Source organism: Camarhynchus parvulus, chromosome Z (assembly GCF_901933205.1).
Source record: "Camarhynchus parvulus chromosome Z, STF_HiC, whole genome shotgun sequence".
In the NCBI taxonomy this organism is placed as follows: domain Eukaryota; kingdom Metazoa; phylum Chordata; class Aves; order Passeriformes; family Thraupidae; genus Camarhynchus; species Camarhynchus parvulus.
The window spans coordinates 69,285,249-69,298,120 of NC_044601.1; the positions used below are offsets into that span (position 1 = coordinate 69,285,249).

General features: G+C 43.9%; 1 protein-coding gene across 1 annotated transcript in view; it reads right to left on the reverse strand.

Annotated features, from left to right (window-relative positions):
* Positions 1-4,896: 4,896 nt before the first annotated feature.
* Positions 4,897-12,872, reverse strand: part of MYO5B (myosin VB) — a 143,737-nt gene continuing 135,761 nt past the window's right edge. The window contains exons 33-39 of the mRNA XM_030968476.1: positions 12,420-12,571; positions 11,995-12,084; positions 9,801-9,951; positions 8,782-9,061; positions 8,060-8,234; positions 6,998-7,078; positions 4,897-6,222 (exon numbers count right to left, since the gene is read on the reverse strand). Of these exons, the coding sequence (XP_030824336.1) occupies positions 6,070-6,222; positions 6,998-7,078; positions 8,060-8,234; positions 8,782-9,061; positions 9,801-9,951; positions 11,995-12,084; positions 12,420-12,571 (1,082 nt within the window). The 3' untranslated portion in view covers positions 4,897-6,069. The remainder of the gene's footprint in view (positions 6,223-6,997; positions 7,079-8,059; positions 8,235-8,781; positions 9,062-9,800; positions 9,952-11,994; positions 12,085-12,419; positions 12,572-12,872) is intronic.

Genomic DNA, 12,872 nt, shown 5'->3' on the forward strand with positions numbered 1-12,872 from the left:
ACCGGCAGTTCACTTAAAGTTATTTTCTACGAGTAATTTTAATTTTTTGATAAATTTATTTTAAATGTGGGGGGAATTTTTGGTTGTTTTCTTTTTTATATTTTGCATCTGCTTGGTTCGATTTTTTCCCGTGCGGTTTTGGCGAATCGGCGGCAGGGGGAGCGGGACGGGCGGTGATGGCTGAGGGGAGAGGCTCCCCCGCCGCCCGCCTCACAGGTAATTACACGGTATTACGGTTAATTGCAGATAATCGTGGGATCGCTTCAGTTGGAAGGCACCTCCGAGATCATCGAGTCCAAGCTGTCACCCGATCCCCACCTTGTCACCCAGCCCAGAGCTCTCAGTGCCACGTCCAGGCCCTCCTTGGACACCTGCAGGGATGGGCGCTCCAAACCTCCCTGAGCAGTTACAATTCCTGACCTCCCTTTCCAGGGCGAAATTCCTGATGGTGTCCAACTTTACCCTGCCCTGGCGCAGCTCAGATCTGTAAACCTTCTCAATGGGGTTGTGGAGGGTCGCACACCTGAATTCGTGCCCAATCCGTGGCTGTCCCACCGCTGCCCCTAATTCCAAGCTCTGGCTTCCGTGGGCATGGATGGAGATGAGCAGGAGCTGCTTGCAGTCCATCTGTTTGAAATCTGCAAGCATTTGGATACCCTCATTTTCCAATACACAGATAGTGAAAAACACGGGGATTACAGGGCTAAAAAGCCTGCAATCATATATGGGTCACTAGAGGGAAGAACTGATCCCTCCGTGGGCTGCAATGAACATGTATCAGTCTCAGTGATGCAGCACCATGGATGCTGTGAGAACCGACAGCAGGACAGATCCATGGTTTACTCTGATAATATGAAACAGTTAAAACCACACACAAATATCCTAGAATCCCCCAATGGTTTGCATTGGAAGGGATATTAAAGCTCATCCATTTTCACCCCGTGCCATGGCAGGAACACCTGCCACTGTCCCAGGGTGCTCCAAGCCCTCTCCAGCCCGGCCTTGGGCACTGCCAGGGATCCAGGGGCAGCCACAGCTGCTCTGGGCACCCTGGGCCAGGGCCTGCCCACCCTCCCAGCCAGGAATCTGGACCTCCAAGGTACACCACAAAACCCATCCTCCAGAGTTCTGATGGTTGAAATGCACCTTGAGGTATGATTTATCTGTGTAATTGCTCCAGTGGAACCATCCCGGCTGTCAGGCAGAAGACAGGGAAGCCAGTGAAAATATTTTGTGTACAAATAAAAACTGCCATATGTCTTCAGGGACACATTTAAAGTTGTGTAAATTTTCTAGAAGAAAAAAATGTTATCCTGTGAAGACTCCAATTTTTCATTTAAAATAATCTCTCAAGTACTTTCTCCATAATTCCAATGATTTAATAAATCTATAAATCAATGAATGTGCAACATTGTCTTTTAAAAGAGCCAAGGATTTTGCTGTATTTTCTTCCTTTGCCATTGAATTCTCTCATCTAAGTCTCATTTAGGGCCAAGGGAAGGGATCCTGCCCCTGTGCCCCTGGGCTCAGGTGAGAGCCCACCTGCAGAGCTGCCCCAGCCCTGGCTCCAACAGCACAAGGAGCTGGAGCTGCTGCAGCCAGTGCAGAGGAGGCCACGGAGATGCTGCCAGGGCTGGAGCCCCTCTGCTCTGGAGCCAGCCTGGCACAGCTGGGGCTGCTCAGCTGCACAAGAGAAGGCTCCAGGGACACCTCAGAGCCCCTGCCAGGGCCTCCAGGGGCTCCAGGAGAGCTGCACAGCCACTGGGGACAAGGCATGCAGGGACAGCAGCCAGGCAATGGCTTCCCAGGGCCAGAGGGCAGGGACAGATTTTGGGCTATTGGGAATTAGGAATTGCTGGCTGGGAGGGTGGGCAGGCCCTGGCCCAGGGTGCCCAGAGCAGCTGTGGCTGCCCCTGGATCCCTGGCAGTGCCCAAGGCCAGGCTGGATGGGGCTTGGAGCAGCCTGGGACAGTGGGAGGTGTCCCTGCCCATGGCACGGGGTGAAAGTGCATGGGCTTTAAGGCCCCTTCCAACCCAAACCATTCTGGGATTCTGTGATTTATGTACATGCACAATGGGTGGCTTTTCCTCTCCTTTTCTCCACTCATTTGCAATGGCTCTCAGGGCCATAACACTCCACACTCAGTGAGTTTCTAATTAGCTGCCAATATTTCAGCACCTCTGAAATCACGTTATAACTTCTAAAACCTCCAGTGTCATAAGTAAAAGTGATTCTCCTAATTTCTGTTTATAAACTACTTAGAAATGTTTCTATTGGATGGAAGTATATATTGAAAGGGGTTATTTTTTGCATTCCCATTTTTGACCAAGAGCCACAATTTCTTCAAAAGTGTTTATTTCACAAATTTTTTTATCCCCAGCTGAATATTACAGTGACTATTACAAGCATTTTCTTATAAACAAAGGTGTAGTTTACAGATTTGTTCAAAATGGAAAAATATTTTATAAGCAGTAGTATTTCATCTACAGTATTCACTCGTGTATATCATTCAACTTTGACAGCAGCTATACCTTCTGCTCCTTAAGGTAATGACACTTCACGCCACAAAAAATAAAATAAAAATATCCCCAAAGATTTCAATATAGTAGCACTTTTTTAATATACTTCTTTTCTTCTGATTTCAAATTAATCTGAAAGTCTTTGTCCACTGGCATTCACACCTTGAAATAATTTGGATACTTTCAGGGTTATGTCTTGTGGATTGTTTTACTTAACATCCACCTTGCTAGAATTTCTTTCAGAAAAAAAAAAGATCAATTTATGACTGTAATATATATGTGAATCAATAAAGTTTGAGGAAAAAGCTTCATGGAAGTTCATGCAATTCATTTTAATTAGGTTCTACTTATATGCACTGATAAAATGCTAATTTTTCAGTTAATGGTCTGAAAGAATAAGCTTGCACAATTTTATTAATTTACTATCGAAAATGGAGGAAAACAACCATTGTTTCAAGTGCAGCTTTTTCATTGGTACCTTTTGCAAATCACACAAAGGCGGAATCATGTCCTGCAAAGATTTCAGTGTTCAAGTTGCAGGGTGATGAAAAGCAGCCACTGTGCTTAAAACATGCCCACACTTTGGTACTGTTTCACAAATACGAAGAAATTCTTGTAGCTCCAGTGGAATAAATTGCATGAGCAAAAAAATGTTTGTAATGTTTGTAAATCTGAGGAAAGAAGGCATGCTTGAGCATAGCAATTTAACTAAATTACCATTTAAATAAAAATTTTTAAAAGTGCTAACAGAAAAGATAACATATATTAAAGGTATTTCATACAGAGTTCTCTTCCAGATGGATCTCAGTGGATATACTACATGATCACAGATCAGGATGTTAAATCCCAGTTCCCATCCACACATACTAAGAGTTTTTAAGAAAGAACATATAAGTTACAATCCTGAAAGTGCCAGTGAAGGACCATTATCCCCTAGAAGACCATTAAGCACATTTTACAGTGGTAATCAGCAACAAGCAACTGCAGAAGAGGATTCTGCAGCAACCTGTCACTTAGTCTGAGTGATAAGCATAGCTTTAATCAATGCATTGGGAATTGTACTCCAAATAATTTACATCAGAAAGAGGTAGAGACCTGAACTGCCTGAAACTGCTGACCTAACACAAATCCTGAGCAACAGCTCTGTTTAAACCAACTTACAGAAAGGCTGAATCCTGCTTTGAATTATTTACTCTTAAACCATGACAACTGTTGGAGCATGGAAAGAAGGGAGAGGCGATGACTAACAAAATTCAGAGCACTGCAAGGACATTCATTGCAGAAAAGAGGTGGGTGAAAATAAATAAATAAACGTGTAGTGGGTGAGTGGGTGGCAGGGCTTGCTGGGCACAGGGAGCAGACTGGTGGCATGACCCTCATTGTATAGCCAGGGGAGATGAAGGCACTACTGAAGACACAGCAGAGGTGAGTGCCCAAGGACTGCAGTTTGGAGACAGTCCTGGCTCTTTACAAGCAAAACATCCGTAATTCAATGGGTGACAGTTAAGGAAGAACAAATTACTTTTTAGCCTGAAGTCTGTCCTTCAGTGGTAACAGTTGCTCTGAACTATGGTCTCAGTTTGAATCAAGGTATTTACCCACTGGCATAGACTGATATAACTCTGCACAGCACTCAACAGCTTCTTTTAAAATGTGCTTTTTTGGATAGTCATATACATATATAGTACATACTGGACTACTGCAGTTTGTATATACACGGATTATATACATGATGCCTAAATCACAACACACTCCTTGCCTAGGAAGGAAACTGCAGCAGACAGGAGTTGGTGTATCTCCAAGAAACTTCACATTCTACTTTCAGCCTCTGAGTAGACAGCCTACCTGGTCATAAATTTGCTGTTTGGATTTACACCAGCTAAAAAGAGTCAGATGGTGAGAGTGGATTTTTCTTAGAAAGCTTTTAGTCATGATGGAGCTGCGCACCACAGAAGAAGTCACAAAAGCAGGTGAGTTAAGATTGACTTAAACAAGACCATTGTGGAAGGGGAGAGGGCAGAATGCTGGCAGCCCCCCATCCTGACTGCAGTTTGGCACGTGGTGCTGTGGCAGGAGCATCCCCACGCTGAGCAGTCGTGGAGCAGCACTGACCCTGGGGAACCCACCTCCTCCCCTGCCCAGCAGCCACCGAGAGCTCAGCGTGTGCTGCCAAGGACCACAGAAAAACCAATGCCTGGTCTCCTTCAGCATCTGTGTGGTGAGGTCAGAGGGGTGGTTTGGCTTAGTGTATAAGTCTGATATTAAAAAAAAAACAAAAAAAAAAAAACAAAACTAAAAGAATCTGAATTGAATGCAATTATTAATTTAAGCTTGTTGTAGTTTGGGTTCACTCTTAAAGAAATGGCTTATGTATGTTTATAACATACCACCTGACAGCTTCTTTTTTTTTTTTTTTGTGTTAGAACATTTCATCTCTTTTAGAAACTTTTAATTTTTTAAAATATTCTTCATTTATGTAAGCTGTGTATTTGTATGATTCTTAACATTTTGGATGGCTACTGAACTGAATGGAGTTTTTCCATGGACAGCTACAGCTAGGATTAACCCACTGAAGACAAGTAGGGCTGGAGGATTAAACTGGGTTCCTTAGCATGATCTGTGCATGGGATTCTGACACTGGCCATGTAAGAGGTACAAGAACCTTGACAGCCACTGGAGGAAAGTGTTTGACACTGGAAAGCACAAGGAAAGCCAACAGTAGGGATCAGGATGATACTATGCTAGAAGCAGAAGGCTTAAGGCAGTCCTTTGCATCATGATTATTTCACTAGGACAAAACCTTTGCTAACGTAAATTTGGTAATGCAAGAAAGTCCAATGGAACAAATTCCTGCCAATTTATCTAAATTTCCATGAAGTAGATACACTGAATGTACTTAGCAACAGCAAAGGAGCAACAGCTCCTCCTAAATACATTCAGTGTATCTGAATGTATTTGTGACAAATGTGTTTGTATTTATGACAAATTCCACATCAGTGGAAACAAGCAGCATCCCAGCCCTTTACCTTATGGTGTGATACATACACACCTTCTGCAATTTACTTTTTCAATTCACTATCATGAATGCAGTTACTAGCAAGAACTGAAGGCAGAACTGCATGTTCTGCTATTCATACACACAAGACCACCTGCTACTAGACAAATGACACATCCTTCAAGGCAGCACAAGTGTCTCAAATTTTGTTTTTGTCATAGACACCTATGAAAGTCAAAATAAGCTGTCTCCCACTTCCTGGCTTTTGGAGATGATTATGGGCTTTGAACTATGTCAACATAAAATCAAGCAGTAAAAAATAAATCTATTTTTCAAGCATCCTTATTTCTGAGATGCAAATTACCCAAAAAAAAATCACATACAGACCAGTGTCTTTTTTAGTGTACATTTTAGCATCCATTTGTTACTGTATACTGGTTCTTCCATAAGCCTGTTTGGTCCATATTTAAAGAGCTCTTGAACTCTTTTTATGATTTTTTTCTTTTGTTGCTGGAAGTCTCTGGGTGTGAGAGGTGAGTTTAATTCTAGTTTCTTCAGACTTTATTGAGAAAATCCAAGTTGAGAGAAGCAGGGAGATGAATGGAGTCCATGGTGATGGCAGATGGGTTGAATGGGAACACAACTGGGAACATGTGCTTGAAGTCTAACAGCAGCTGTGGAGGGTCATTCCGTTCTTGCAACTGCTTCTGTTGGGTGTGGGAGAAGAAAACAAATTTAGCATCAGTTGTTGCCTTTTCTTGTTGTGTTTAACACCATCAAAGGTTTGAGAATGTGTATCATTTTATAGATACTGCAGAAAACAGTGAGAACTATTTTGTTCTCTTCTGCAGCACCTTTCCTTCTGAGCAAGTATTTACAGGAACTGCTATACAGACTGTAGGAAACACTGCTTCAGGAGAACCTGGCTACATTTTCTACATGACCACAAAGATACAGGACCTGGAAACAAAATGACACCCTTGGCACAGCAAAACCAGGACTACAGGATACCAGCAGACCACCTTTCATTCAGCTGATCAACGATGGTGATATGTTCTGGGGTAGCTGAACACGTGCCCTTCCTTTTTCTCCCTGCTCCTTGTGAGTATTAAAATGTGTTTGGCTTTAATTTGTTTATTTTTCCTTCAGTTGCCAATTTCTACCTCCTATCTCAGAAGTAACTCAATTTCACCAACACTTTGTTGACTCCTGCAACCTTAATCCTCAATCGTGTTGCTGCTGAAGAGCTGAATTAGCTGAGCTTGGGATTTGGGTGTTTATTGCCCTCTGTGATTAACAGCCTGCCTATCCCTGCAGCTGTGTGCTGTAAGAGTGTGTGCACACACAGAGCACTGAATTCAGGACAACCTGCAGCAGCATGCCTTTTATAAAATGCCTGAGTTAGCAGTGATTTAATACAGATGCCACTAGAACTACAGAGATGTCATTTGTGCCCTGCAGTTGACAGCCCTTTAAATTTACCTGTATGTTTCGTATGAAAGCTACTGTCACACGTTCTTCAAACTCATTCACAGGAGTGTAGAGAGTCAGTATCTTTACAATCTGTTAAAAAGAAAACATGGTTACAGTCGTGAGAAGCTAAACTTCTCCAGAACACAAAGCACAAGCAGCAGGTTGTCATGATGTGGCCACAAGTCTGCCATGACAAAGCAGAGAAAAGAAGCAGCAGAAGTATCACCCTGGTGTTTTTCTTTGCCTCTTGTTAAGGTATTGCAAGATCCATGGACCTGTCAAAATCACTTCTTATGGGAAGGTCTGTAAACTGGCAACAGACTTGGACAACAGATTTATACAGGGTTGGCACATGGTGACATGGATGACTTCTGATGTCATCTCTACAATACTTCTCTTGACGCTCCCTCACTCCCACTCCTCCCCTTAGCTTTTCTCAAAAATGCCTGTTCAGGACAGAGTGGTGCAGATACATTAGAAAAGCTCTCCGAGAACCACTGGAAATCAGCTCACACCTCCCACTTCTCCCTTCCTACAATATTATCAAATTAAGGACAGGCAATCCAGCAGTAAAAAAAGTGAGTTTATCCTCCTGGCATGGAGTCTCAAAGTTCAAGGTCATATCCAGCCAGCCTAGGTTGGTACTTCTAAACCTCCAGCCCCAAACAGGATCCTTGGTGGGCATCCTGCAGACACAGCCAGTATAAGAGCTGGCAAAAGACTATAGGTGTGGGAATCCTTAAAATCAGAGGGTTTTGGGAAAGCTGCAAAAGGCAGGCCTCAGAGACAGCAGAGCTGCGATTAGAGCTAGGTGGGTTTAAAATGCCAAGGATCTGATTTACACAACAAATTCCTCAGGGCTGGGTTTCATCTTTGCACATTTCTGGAGCTCCAGTGCCATCAGTGGCACTGTAAGAGAGAGGCCACCACTGTGACCATCTCTGGGAGGGGACAAGGTGTAACATCAGTTTGGAAAAGGACAAGCTGTGGCCACTGAAGAGCTGGCAGAGGGAGACCACCCTTTCCCACTCCTCAATTACCTGTGCTGTAAACCCCTGCCCTGCTCCCTACCTGCTGGGTTGTGAGCGATGTGCACAAGGAGCAGATGGCCTCAGCATCCTCTGAGGTTTTCTTCTTCAGCTGCAGGAGCTGTGCTGCCTGAATCAAGGGCTCCAAAGTTTGTGCTGCTCCACTCTGCTGCAGATTCTTCCCATGCAGCCATTCCTCCAGCTGGCTGATGTTAAACCTAGATAAGCAACCAAGTCAAGATGTGAGCTGAGGTAAAAAGCAGCATATTCAAAACTCCTCTTTGGGGCTCGGGGTATGTTGCAGTGCTGGTGTATGTGGCATTTTGTGATGTGGATTTGTGATAACACGCAGCAAGAGACAATCAGACCAAAGCTCAGTGTAAAATATATCCTCCAAGTACCTTTCAAATAGATGAACCATGTAACAGCCAAACAATACAACGGAGGTGCTTTTCTACAGCATTCAGATTCCTCCAAGTTTCAACAATTAAAATGAAGCTTTTAACCAGCTTTTAAATCCTAATAAGATCCTGCAAAGTACCCAGATACCTTTGAGAATATCTACACAGAAAATGCTTTTGCTGTGCCCACTTTCCTCAAGGGGAACACAGAAAGATCCAGCCTGGGAAGGGGAAAGGGTAGCAAAAGGAAGATTTAACTAATTTGCACTGAGAAGTGCACTTTTTTCCCCTATTTTACACCAACTTACAACATTAACAGAACTTCCCTAAGCAGGCAGAGCCCTGCCCCAAGCACCAGCCCCACCTCAGCTGCATGCCCGTGCTCCACGAGCAGACATCCTTCCTCAGCAGGAGGTTGTTCAGGGTGATGGCATTGATCATGTAGAAGAGCTGCTTGAACACCTGCTGGATGATCTCTGGGTCCAGGCCCTGGTCACACATGATGCTGTGGAATGTGTTCAGCTGGCGAATCATTTCATCCAAGCTGTAGGAGCTGTCACCCGCATTGGAGGAATATTTCCTGTAGCTCACCGGTTTGACAATGGAAAGCCCTTGGATACTCTCATTTTCCAACACAGCAGACACTGGAAAAAGGGGAAATGGGCTAAAAAGCCTGCAACCCATCTATTTGTCACTAGAGGGAAGAACTGATCCCTTCATAGGCTGCAATGAGCATGTATCAGTCTCAGTGATGCAGCACCATGGATGCTGCAAGAACCAACAGCAGGACAGATCCATGGTTTACTCTGATAATATGAAACAGTTAAAAACACACACAAATATCATAGAGCTATGCAAGAGTTTGGTTTGGAAGAGACTTTAAAGGCCATTTGGGTCAAACACCCCTGCCATGGGCAAGAAAACCTTCCACCATCCCAGGTTGCTCCAAGCCCTGTCCAGCTGGGCATTGGACATTCCAGGGATGGGGCATTCCTCAGATGAATCCTCAGGAATTTGGTTGAAGAGATAACTCTTCTAATACCTGCTCTCACACCCTCAAAACCAAGGTCTTTATGAGTCTTTTTCCTCTTCCCAATCCTCGCCTCTCTTATAATGTACATTTCCATCCAAAAAAGATTAACCACAAACCTGGTCTGGAGGAGACAGCAGACCCACCAGCACAACCTCACCTCTTCCACTGCCTCCCCAACAGAAATAAAAGAGATATCTTCTGGAGTGGGAGGAAAAACCCTCATCCCTATTAGCTCCTATCATGGGGGAAGATAAAAACTCTCTGGGTCATGCTGGCACTGTGCAAAGTGTCTGAAAAACAGCTGGAGCAGATAATCTGGGCCAAGAAACACCCTGCAGGTGTGAGCTCACCAATCATGGGCTGCAGGATGCCCTCTGCAATGTTGATGAGCTGCTGGTAGATCTGGATGGAGAGGTGGCCCAGCACCTGCCGGTACTCGGTCAGGTCAAAGTTCTTCAGGCAGTGCTCATTCTGTTTCGCTGTGTTTTGGGTCATGAAACCCTGAAAAGGAGATTAAAACACCCAAGCTCATTATTCCTCCCACTGGCAGTCCATCAAAACCACTGCATTAAAACCCCCTGCACCCTTAAAGTACAGTATACCAAAATATGTTACCAAAGTAATCACAGAAAAGATCAAAACTCATAAATCACCTTTCAGTTACCCGGGCATTTGTTTATAAATTATTACTAGAGAAATACCTTTTCAAGAAAATCACTAAACTACCAGTTTTTCATTTTATCCTTAGCAAGGATCTGCATGTTTGTATTAACTGCAACATACAGGTGTAGAAAATGACATTTCAGGCCCTCTGAAACTACATTTTTAGCTACATGCTTATCCATTTGAGTTCCAACATTAAATATTTTTAAATTAAGATTCTAGAAAATTGAAAAAAGTTATGACTGCATGTTACGTGCTGTTTTGACAACATCTTAAATTGTTCTGAAATTCATAGATCTCCTGAAACAACTGAATTTATTGCCTGTTTTTTGCTGATACAGCTGATCTATAATCCTGCATTTGGCTGCTGTAAATCCTCAGTTTTGGGCTCAGATATTAATACCAGTTTAGTGTCAGAAGCCAATGGGATGTTTTAATTAACACAGATCCTTTAATTGCCTGTTCATATGGCCTTACTTGGTGTGAAAATGAGAACTATGAAACTGTTTTTGTTGCTTGCTGACTGGCAAAATGCAAAAATACAACACGTACCAATTTGAGTTGATTTCACAATTTCCCAGTTTTCCTGACTAATTGTAGAGCACCATGCTCTTCACCTGACAGGACTGTATGTGGGTTGGGATTTTCTTTTAAGCTTTTTCTTAAAAACAGGCCAGATTTAAAACTAAAGATAACAGTATCTTGCAAACAGCTCTGTAGTATTTCTCTCCTCTATATTTTGCAACAATTGCCAATGGAATTTGCAAACAGCTGATTAATTTAACACAGTAAATTATGGCAAAAACTGTGTTTTAAGCCAGCTGGTTTTCTGGAGAGGATTTTCTCTAAATGCAGTATTATTATGCAGACAGAAGAGGGCAAACAAGAGCACAACTGCTAGAAAGTATTCTCTAGAATATTTTTAATTTAACTTTTAATTTTAAATCTTCGAAATCCAATGCTGGGGTTTTACACACAAACCATTATCTCTTAAATGAACTGAATAGTTAATTTAATTTTATGAATTTTTTTCTTACTCTTTGAATGCTCAATATATCTAAATAAATATCTAAAGACTAAAAAAAAATAACAGTATTTGTGTCTGTTGAAAATTTTAATATGCAGAATACAAGGCTATAAGGATGGCAGTGGGTAATGTAAGAGAACTGTGATAATCCCATTCTTTTAAAGGGATCAGCTTTAATAAAATTTATTTCAAGCAATAAAATACTGTTTAATGAAAAGCTGAGGGATGAACTAAAACCAGGAGAATGGCCTTCAAAATGGCTCACCAGAAATAGCATAGAAAGGCTGGCACAGCTGGGGCTGCTCAGCTGCACAAGAGAAGGCTCCAGGGACACCTCAGAGCCCCTGCCAGGGCCTCCAGGGGCTCCAGGAGAGCTGCACAGCCACTGGGGACAAGGCATGCAGGGACAGCAGCCAGGCAATGGCTTCCCAGGGCCAGAGGGCAGGGACAGATTTTGGGATCTTGGGAATTAGGAATTGCTGGCTGGGAGGGTGGGCAGGCCCTGGCCCAGGGTGCCCAGAGCAGCTGTGGCTGCCCCTGGATCCCTGGAAGTGTCCAAGGCCAGGCTGGATGGGGCTTGGAGCAGCCTGGGATAGTGAAAGGTGTCCTTGCTCGTGGCAGAGGGTGGGATGAGATGAGATTTAAGGTCCCTTTCCAACCCAAACCCTTCTGTGCTTTTAGGAGCTTTTCCAGGGAGAGCTAGCTGTGCTATACCCAGATCATAGCCGTGCTATACCCAGATTAACCAAGGAGGGCAGTCAGAGCGGCTCCATCCCCAGCCAGAGGGAAGCCCCTCGTGGCAGGAGGGGGCAGGGCCGTCCCTCAGGGATGCCGCCCCCAGGCCGGGCTCTCACCTCTTCCCCGCTGTACTGCTTCAGGCAGTGCAGCAGCCGGCACGTGTTCGCCAGCCAGAACGATGTCATCTCAAAGTCATCCTGGTGCTTCTGCAGAACAGAGGGAAAACACATGAGATCCCTCCCCTCCCTGTGGCATCACAAAACTAACCAATTTAGAGTTTCCCCACCCATAATCAGGCAGCTTTCCCTCTGCAGCTTGGCAACATTAGCTGTTCTTCCCTGCAAACTTTTTTTTTTAACCTCTAAATTCAAACCATTTTATTGCTAGGATCACAATTCTCCTCACTCTTCTAAATAGGGAGGCTCTAAGAGCACATTGGCTTGAAAATCACTGTGAGAGCTGAGTGTCCAACACATGTTGGACATGGTTATTACCACCTGACAGCCTCTCAACTGCAAGACAAGAGCAAATGGACACCTGCCTTCAGCACTTTCTTAACGCCATTGATGGTGGAGGTGAGCAAGGAGTGCACCTTCTGGTCATCGTTGATGTAATCTGCATGTCTGATGCACATGTAGAGGATGTAAGCAGGAAGACAGGGAACAGTAGCAGACACTGCCTGGGGCTTGAGATCTGGAAGATTTGACAATTTAAAAAATGAAAGATTTCACAAAAAAAGAAAACTTAAATCTCCCCAACTGACAAGAGAAGCAGAGAACCAGAGTTGGAGTGTACCCAGGCAAACCCCTCTCCTCTCAGCCCTGGAGAAAATGATATTTTGGCTCTGCAACTTGCATCCCTCTCTGCAGAGTGGACACAGAGCCAGAGGTTCAGCTGCAGGACAGAGGGATCTGCCCCAAATCCTCAGCACTCAGGGTTGGGAGGGCAGCCCTGCCTGTCACTGAGGTTTGTGACAACAATCCATTTCTCGTTA